This window comes from Ctenocephalides felis, unplaced genomic scaffold (assembly GCF_003426905.1).
Source record: "Ctenocephalides felis isolate EL2017-DRISC unplaced genomic scaffold, ASM342690v1 CF-g0.4_SCAFFOLD_01886, whole genome shotgun sequence".
Lineage (NCBI taxonomy): Eukaryota > Metazoa > Arthropoda > Insecta > Siphonaptera > Pulicidae > Ctenocephalides > Ctenocephalides felis.
Genome location: NW_020538040.1, coordinates 24,185,193 through 24,194,603, shown reverse-complemented (window position 1 = coordinate 24,194,603; position 9,411 = coordinate 24,185,193). Strand labels below are relative to the sequence as shown.

The 9,411-nt window shown below is 28.4% G+C and overlaps 2 protein-coding genes across 3 annotated transcripts in view; both read right to left on the bottom strand.

Annotated features, from left to right (window-relative positions):
* Positions 1-349: 349 nt before the first annotated feature.
* Positions 350-2,877, bottom strand: LOC113374782. Its single transcript, XM_026614749.1, has 5 exons — positions 2,681-2,877; positions 1,901-2,095; positions 1,130-1,315; positions 660-821; positions 350-583 (listed from the first exon to the last, which is right to left on the bottom strand). The coding sequence occupies exons 1-5, from the start codon at positions 2,774-2,776 to the stop codon at positions 350-352; spliced, it is 873 nt and encodes a 290-aa protein (XP_026470534.1). The 5' UTR covers positions 2,777-2,877.
* A 5,557-nt stretch (positions 2,878-8,434) lies between these two features.
* LOC113377249 (pleiotrophin-like) overlaps positions 8,435-9,411 on the bottom strand; it is a 393,535-nt gene continuing 392,558 nt past the window's right edge. For both annotated transcript variants that reach the window (XM_026617499.1, XM_026617500.1), the window contains one exon: positions 8,435-8,553. In XM_026617499.1, coding sequence (XP_026473284.1) covers positions 8,531-8,553 — 23 coding nt within the window. In that variant the 3' untranslated portion in view covers positions 8,435-8,530. The remainder of the gene's footprint in view (positions 8,554-9,411) is intronic.

Below are 9,411 nucleotides of genomic sequence, written 5' to 3'. Positions count from 1 at the left end.
AATCGACAAATGATTTACCTTTGTATAATATTCCACTTTCTTGTCTTTCAGTTTCTAATTACTATATACTATATAATAATCTATCTAATATATTCAGTTGATTCTATTGGAATACAAAATGTATTACAGAACAATTCCATTTGATACGAGACAATTTTGCATTTATAGTATCTACAAAAATTGAGTTTCAATCTAGAAAGTTATTGATATAGATCATAATGACAAAACTGTTTTGTACAATGTTGCAACATTGTAGATTTTTTTAATTTTTAAATATTCTAATATTGTTTATAAAAATAATTAATAATTTTTTCATCTCACTCTTTTATATGATTTTATATGACAATATTTATGGTGTAGGTTTTGGTTCTTGTGGCTTATCTAATTCCAAGAGTTCCTGGATCTTTGTCTCTATGCCCTGACATAGCTTCAAACTGGTGAGTAAATTTGATTGATGCTGTAGTTTTTTCATTATCGACTGTTGCTGTATCATAGCGGTCATTGAAGCTTTAACAGTTTTTTTTTGTTCGTTTAAGTGTTTCTCAAGTTCTTCAATTTCTTGTATATTAAAAGTTTCTTGATTCTATATGTATATAAAGTGTCATTATTGGAAATTCATGTGCTAAATTATGCAAAAAACAATTTATAGTAACGATTACCTCATATTTTTGCTGGTCGTTCGTCAATTGTAAGGCTGCACAAGACTCTTTGACACTCTGCATTTGATCATTACATAGTTTATCTGATGCTAAACATTTTTCAAGTTCACGATTAAGCCTATGATATTCGTTTTTAATTCTTGTGTATTTTGCATCAATTTCCTGTAAAATAATTCAATTAATTAGAATTTATAGAAATATTTCATTTTGAAATTTAACTCATATTGAAGTAGGGGTACACAAATTTCCTTAAAAGTATTCTATATTTGTTAATTTTGTCAATCATGTCTTAATTATGTATAAGTATTCAATTGTCAATAGAAGAAGTGGTGTATGACTTCGTTCCTTAAGGCATATAGGTGGAACTTTTCACACAGAATGAAATATTTGATAAATATTAATTGGTTTCAAATATATTGACAATTACTATAACTTTTGCTACAGGAAGTTAAATAGTTCTTGATGTTTACCTGCCAATTCTGTACATTAAAACTTGTTGTATTTTCAGTTCCATCATTAATTGGTTCTTGCTGGACAACATCAGGAATACATAACTTTGCATCTTCATTCTCTTTTGGTAATTTCTGTAATTCTTCGAGTTCGTTGTTTTCTCCTTTAGATTCGTTTTCATTAATGGAGGGAAACAACTCTTGTTCCTAGTAAAATTATTATAATATATTAATCATTATTTTATCTAATTAGCTGATATCATATGTCTTTGTAAAAATTGGTGTTAAAAATTTTATAACATGATGTACAAAAAATCTGTGCTCGAGTTCAGAATTCAATTTCCAAAAATGTTTGCATTTTTACTTTTTCATTAATGCACCTTTATCTATTTTGGCAAATTGGAGTGAAAATTATTAATTACTTTTTATTTATCTAATTATAATTTTTAATATCCAGTAAGTAATTTATGGCTATTATTGGCTATTTGCTCATTGTTTAACTGATGTAATTTATTTACTTATTGTATAAATAACATAAATCTATCAAATTGAAGTAGGGTTACACAAATTTCCTTAAAAGTATTCTATTTGTTAATTTAGTCAATCATGTCTCTATTATGTGTAAGTATTCAATTGTCAATATAAATAGTGGTGTATGGCATTGTGACTTAAAGCAAATAGCTGAAATTTTTCATACCGAATAAAATATTTAATGAAAATTAATTGTTTTCAAATATATTGACGATTACTGTAACTTGTCCTATGGGAAGTTAAATACTTCTTGATGTTTACCTGCCAGTTCTTTATATTAAAACTTGTTGTATTTTCAGTTCCATCATTAATTGGTTCTTGCTGGACAACATCAGGAATACATAACTTTGCATCTTCATTCTCTTTTGGTAATTTCTGTAAATCTTCGAGTTCATTTTTTTCTCCTTTCATTTCTATCGATTCATTTTTATCGATGGTGGGTGACAACTCTTGTTCCTAGTAAAATTATTATTAATCATTATTTTATCTAATTATTTGATATCTTATGTCTTTGTAAACATTGGTGTTAAAAATTTTATAACATGATGTACAAAATATCTGTGTTCGAGTTCAGAATTCAATTGCCAAAAATGTTTGCATTTTTACTTTTTCATTTATGTACCTTTATCTATTTTGGCAAATTGGAGTGAGAATTATTAATTACTTTTTATATATCTAATTATAATTTTTAATATCAGTAATTTATGGCTATTATTGGCTATTTGCTCATTGTTTAACTGATGTGATTTGTATACTTATCGTATAATAAATAAGATAAATATATCGATTGCCACTTCAAAAATTTCTGATTTTGAAAAAAGACTTATATTTATTACTAAGAGATGTAATTATTTGTAACAGTACCGATTTATGACAGAGTGTAGTACTTGAGGGTAAAAAGCTCAATGTAACACTCTTAAAGTGGAAATTGCATTATATAATATAATACATATTTTCAAATTGAAAAAATTGAAAAATCTAACATGTCATTTTATGTAAAGTTAACCTGTTTATTTTGTATTCATAATTATAAATATATACCTCTTGGTGTTCAAGAACTTTCTTCGCAGTATCTCCATTTTGCGCTTGCATTTTATCGCATTTTTCTTCTTGTAAAAACTCCTTTGAATTATTCATTTCGAATTCTATATATCTGTTGAATTCAGATTACTATGAATTTAAAGTTATTCACTAATTTATACTCGTCACTATGAAAACTGTTTATTACAAACGATTCATTAGCCAGTTGGGTAATAATGAACTGATTTGCCGAAATTCTAATTCATGAACGGTAATCTTCGAACCATAGATAAAAGAAGAGTATAGTCATAGAGTATAGTCTTCGAACAAATGTCTGTAACCCGGATTTAGTTAACCCTCCGTCGGTCGGATATTTTTTCACCTTCGAACGGTCGGAAAGGTCTGGCTGGACCACCATTCATTTTACATGCATTTATATGGAATAAATGAGTTTTTGGTGTCTTATATATTAACGATTATTAGTAGTGAATATTTATAGTTTAGATTTTTTCTTCTTCTTACCGTCTTTTGCATGTGCTGAGCTTGCTTATAATAAAAATATTACATATTATATTATATAAAAAAATCAAAAAATATAAAAAAATCGTTGCTATTTTGTTAATTTTTCTGTTTTATATCAATGAAAAACAATATTTATTCTTTTTCGGCGCCTTTGAAATGAATGTGAAATTCAAATGAAAACGAAATGAGGTGCGTCGCCTTTGAAATGAGCTGTAAAACTCAAAGTGAAAATATAATTTCACTATAGGTTTGCCAAAAAAAAAAATTCGAACGCAGTACTAGTAGAAAAATTGTTGATAATGTGTGCATTACTCATCCGATTTTCAGTGTTTGCGATTACCAATAAGTTTGGTAGATTTTCAAGGAACTCTCGTCCATGAAAATACTAACATTCATGTTACAACACATAGCAAAGAATATATACAACGCAATTTGAATAGAAAATACCATGAAAAAAGACAAAATACTGGTTTACATATATCAAAAAGCGTATATTTCATACAAAATGTATGGGTAGTCTAGACAGACCTTTCCGACCGTTCAAAGTATAAAAAAGTTAATATCCTTATAATTATCCTTCTGTACATTTTTTCGCCCTCATTGATCGACAGCTAATGAAATTTTAGGAAAATTCAAAAAATTTCAAGTCGATAGGATTACTAGAAGTATTTTTTTTTTTAATTGAAGTCGAAAAAAGTCTGGCCAGACCACGCCGACCGACGGAGGGTTAAAGCCACTGCCGCCGGTCGCGCTCTTGCGCACAGTTTTGCACTCATAGGGTAGGAAATTTTACGCGGGAAATAAAACAATCCTCGAGAACATTCGATCGCATTTGATTCGATCCATATTAATATATTGTCTAAGATTCGATCTACATACTCTTCTTTTATCTATGTTCTAATTTCTCATATTTGCAAATAATATTTTATTTGAGATTCTAGTGCCTAGACAATATTAAAATATGATGTAAAGGGAAGAGTCCACAAATCAGACGTGAGGGCGGTGCTTTTGGCATTCAAATTAATGGCGCAAATTTTGAAATGAAAATTAATGAACTTCAGTAATCGGGAATTTGAAACTAAATTTGGTATTACAATCGTATTATGTTTTGTAATAATACAACAATAACAAAAAATATACTAGATAATATTATATTATAATAAATATTCAATCAAATCGAAACATAAATCAACAAAAATGCTGCACGTTTAAATATTACACGATACCTAATATACTGGAATAATTTCACACTTTTTAACTTATTAATATAAACATTTAGTGAAATTTAGTGAATTATAGTGTTAGTTCATTACATCGTCAGTGATTCTTAACTCTCATTAAGGGGGTATTCTACTGCAGAGGCATGAATTTCGCCCGGTTTTTGAGGCGCTGTATAAAGGAAACAAATAATATTTTTACTATCGATTTTTTTATCATTTGTTTATTGATATTTTATTATTACATAAAAAAAATATTAAAAAAAAGTTAAAATTCACAAAGTTATGAGCAGTCAAAGTGGGGGCTCAAAAAAAGAGGGTGTCCTGGCGTGCATGATTCCAACCCTCCTGGTGATCGGAAACATAAAAAATAGGTGGATTCTTAATTATAATAGATGCCGATCGTATGAACCTTGGATAAGTTAAAAAAAATGTTTGAATGGCGGCAGTTTGGAAAAAAAAATTTTTTTTTTGATGTTTTTTCTAACAATTCCGAAATTTAAAAAAATACTAAATGAAAAGTTATAGTTTTGGATAAGGTCCACGCGATAAAGCGATATATAGAGAAGATCCTCTCTAAATTTGAAGTAAATCCGTTCATTAGAACTCGAGATATCCTTACCGCCAGCTCGAAAAAAGTAGTTCCGAGAAAAACACGTTCAAAGTTTTGAGACTCGGTCGGACCCGAACCGAGGCCACGTCACTAAAATGGCTATAACTCAGGAAATAATAGTAATTTTGAAAAATCCTTTTAATGACATATTTTTGACTAACTAAACTTTGAAAATATGAATAAAAAAATTTTATTCGATTTTTTCAAAATTCTACAGTAGAATACCCCCTTAACTAATAATCATCCCGTGCAAAATCGTACTGAACGGTGAACGGAATCGGAGAACGCGGATTTTGTTCTGAGATAATAGACCCTGTTCTAGTGTCCACTGCCCAATATATAAGAATATTTGAAAAACAAAATTTCAAGACATTTTTATTTGTTTTACAACCAATTGAGGTAATATGGGTACATAGATAAAAGAAGAGTATGGGTACTTACTTGTCATTTTTAACATCCCATAGGTGAAGTTGTAGTAATCGCAACATTCGCAACTAGTGGTTCATGGCATCATGCCTTAAGGCAAATTGCCAAAACTTCCCGTATCGCAATTAAATGTTTAAGGATTAGGAATTATAATCAATTTAAATTTTTGAAATTCTCGAAAGATGTAAAATACTTTGATATACTTTGAAAAGTGTAAACTTTTGAACTTCCCGCGGGGAAAGTATTGTTATGGTGAGCGACCAACGCGGATACCATGTAATGCTGGAACCTCCAATGACACCCCTTTCTGTGTAGAAGGTCCACAAATTTTGTAGGTTCTTTCTGCTGCTAACAAAAGCTATACAAAAGCTGGAAAACTTGATCAGTGAAACAGATATCATCGTTGATGAATTAACTCATACTGATCTTAACTCATTCTCGTCCTAACTCATACTGACCGTTTATTGCATCATTCACAAGCTTAAATACTAGCTCCCTCAGGGTGTGTTCTACATTCCTAGATAACAATGATTTACGACTTTATTTTCAACGTTTGAGTATTACAAAGTAACGACAATGGTTTTGCGGTTAGAAAGCCTTGGAAAAGTTCGTTATTTCTGAGCACGTGTTGTGCTTATCTCGAGGATACAATGTAATAGCAATGCACTAGATTCGTTGTTTGTATTATGACCGTTATATAGTAGTTTATAATATTATTTATAATTATTACAAATGGGTGGATACCACTATGATCAACCGATTTGAATAATTCAGAAAACATTCAATTTGTATTAATGAAGAGACGTGCTGATTAGTTTTTGGCAAAGACAGGCCCAGCTTTTCGAATATACGGAGCGAACGTATTTCGAGAGAACGTAGCGTCATTAGACATATGTACATCAAATTATTACATGTTTTATATAAATTTTAATAATAAGTACAAATTCTGTTTATATTTCCATGGGTTCCGTACCAATGCTTATCCGTTAGACTGCGACAAAACACATATAAAACAAAATCAAAGAAATATTTTTTATATTATCTATATTTGATACATTCACCTTACCTTCAGCAGTATTAGAAATTTTGAACCTTTTTTGGCGTAGATTCTCAAGTCGAGGGTAGAGCAATTAAGACCATGTAATCTAACCATACACAAAATTACTATAGTATAGATTTATATATATTTATTTTTGATCCATTAATTTGCAAATTCAAAACCATACTAAAATAATATTTTGATTTTTATTTTTCCGCTGGTCCGCCTGGTATACCTAAAAGATTCAATGAAAATGCTACATTATTAATGTATAGGATTTTAGTTGTTAATTTAAGCAATACATTGACACATTTAGAATAGATGTACATGTTGAGACAATTCTGATATAGACAATTCGAACACTAAATATTACAGGCTTACATTAAGTATTGATATTTATTTCATTCATATACAGCAATATGAATATATTACAAAATCTTTAATAATAAATTCAAGTTCATATTATTAAAAACTTTGTAATATTATGGAAAACTATTACAAGAAGATTGGAACTATATGCTATTTTACACAAATATTTTAAGAAGATTTTTCAGAAATTCGTGAATCACAGAGACTAATGATCTTAGTATTACATTCTTAAAACAATTCTGTAAGTATATAAAAGTGTTAAGTATACATATTTATAAATGTTTTGTTTCACTTAAATTAAAAACTAGTCATTTGCAATGGATCTATAAATGTTTTCATCGTATAACTGATATTACTTAACATTTTTAATATATTGTTTCCATTTTTATTATTTAAAATTAATAACACATACACACTTGAAATAATCAGTTAAGGTTATATGTATTTACTTATTTTGTAATTTTATAGTATTATAAATATTATGTAGACATTAAGTGTTTCATGTTTATAACAATATCCTATTTTTTAAGATAAAAAACTGTTTAGTGTCACAATAATCGCCTGATAATTGTCATTTCTAAAACATGTTCTGTTATAGTATACCATATTCGATATGTCACTATACTATTTATGAATATTTTGATTCAAACCATTTTTTTTCTTAAAAGTTAATAGAGCCATCAAGATACATACATGGCGCAAGAATAAACTGACGAAATCTTTATGTATAAACATGATTGACTGTACTTTTAAATTATAAAAATATTTATAATTCATATATGGATAACTGTGTGAATATTTTTTTATATAAGTATAATTTTAAAATTATTATTTACCTCCGAATAAAAAGCAGCCAATAGCTAGTAATGACTATAAATTTCAAAAATCAACGGAAAACATCGTGAAGAGCCATCATATAAAAAATAGAAGTTATTGACAATTATGTTTACTTCTGATATAAAAAATATATTAACAAATCTCATGTCTAAAATATCGGCAGCTTATTCTTGAACTATTAATGCAATTACTAATACTTATAATAAACAAATTAAAGTTAAAACATAAAAAATATAAAAATATAAATGGACTTATAAATATCTATTTTGTCGTTGTAAATTTATTTATTTTATTACAGTAAAATGGAGAACTTCTCATCCGAGAGAAATTTTATATTTGAATGAATTATTTTTGCCTTCAGATAATCTTTTTCAATGATACCAGCTGCATATTTCCTCATTACTTTGTCAAATAAATTGACTTCCCTGAATGAACATGTATATCCTAAAAAGCTCTTTTCATTTATATTGAACAGTGTCCATTCTAAACAAAATACAAATAGAAATTCTCCATTTTATTTACTGAAAGTCTATATAAAGTTAAATGCATAGATGTATCAACAATCGTTAATAATATTTCATAAGTAAAGACAATATAGAAATTGTTAAAGATTCCACCAAGTTGTGAAATGATTGGATAGCATCTATAAATATTAAGAAGTACAAATTAAAAACAAAATCATCAATCAACAATATATTATGTCAGTTAATAGTTTTTAATATGGTATGGTTATCTTATCTTATGGGAAGATAGTTTTCTGTAAACTTAACGAAAGTAATTTTCGGGTTTTGTGGAAGATTTTGTTTACAAGTTATTTAATACATAACCGAGTAATAACCGGCTTTAATTTATTGGCGATTTCTTCTTCCTCCTGCAAAATAGAAATAAGAAATTATTTGAGAAAATAGCAATTGTAAAAGACAACAGTAAGATTAAAAAATAAACTACTGGGGGTTGTACGGACAAAATGTTTCAATTATATTTTTTTATTTAATGATATTTCAACCCGTCTTAATCGTTTTAACTCATTTTAGATTGATTGTCTACTAGTGACATTGTTTCCCAATTAAGTAAGAACTATAATAAGAACATAATGCAACTAATTACAAAAACCATTTTGTGCATATAGTACGGACAAAATCAATATATGGTAAGAGCATATTGATATACTTACTTTAAAGAAAATAGTTCATAAATAAATCGTTTGGAGTTCATTGGGTCATCAGCACAAAACACATGAGCACAAAGTCAATAAATCATACATCGCAACCAATCTTAGCATTGATCAGAACCGGAAAAAGGTGTTTGCAATGGATGCAAGCCTCTTTTTTCATCGTTGGATCCTTTGATCTGTTTTCAGAAGTAGTTAAGGTAAAAGTTAAAAGCTAATCACCTTTCACAGGTTTCGATTTTCTACTTGGCCTCGAATGAACTACCCTGCAGTGCTTGTGAAATAGTATTAATTGTAAGTTATTTTGTCCGAAAGTGAACAAAATGAATAATTTTATGAAACGAAAAAAGACTTGACAAAACCACCTTCAAAATAAACTTTTAAAGACGCGATACACGTTTGAACTGATTACGCCGACAAGACTGTGACAATGACGCTCAACATCTGACCGGATTGTGATTATAGCTTTCTTCACATTATACAGGCGCGAATACGTTATTAAAACTAGCCAATTTTTAAAAAATGCCAATATATCATTTTATCCATATATACCATTTT

What these genes read in the sequence shown, in the direction of transcription:
- LOC113374782 (XM_026614749.1), bottom strand. Translation starts at nt 2,776, where the DNA reads ATGAATAATTCAAAGGAGTTTTTACAAGAAGAAAAATGCGATAAAATG. An exon ending in AAGTTCTTGAACACCAAGAG is followed by an intron (nt 2,096 to 2,680) that starts GTATATATTTAT and finishes TAATTTTACTAG; the next exon opens with GAACAAGAGTTGTCACCCAC. An exon ending in ACGACCAGCAAAAATATGAG is followed by an intron (nt 584 to 659) that starts GTAATCGTTACT and finishes ATATACATATAG; the next exon opens with AATCAAGAAACTTTTAATAT.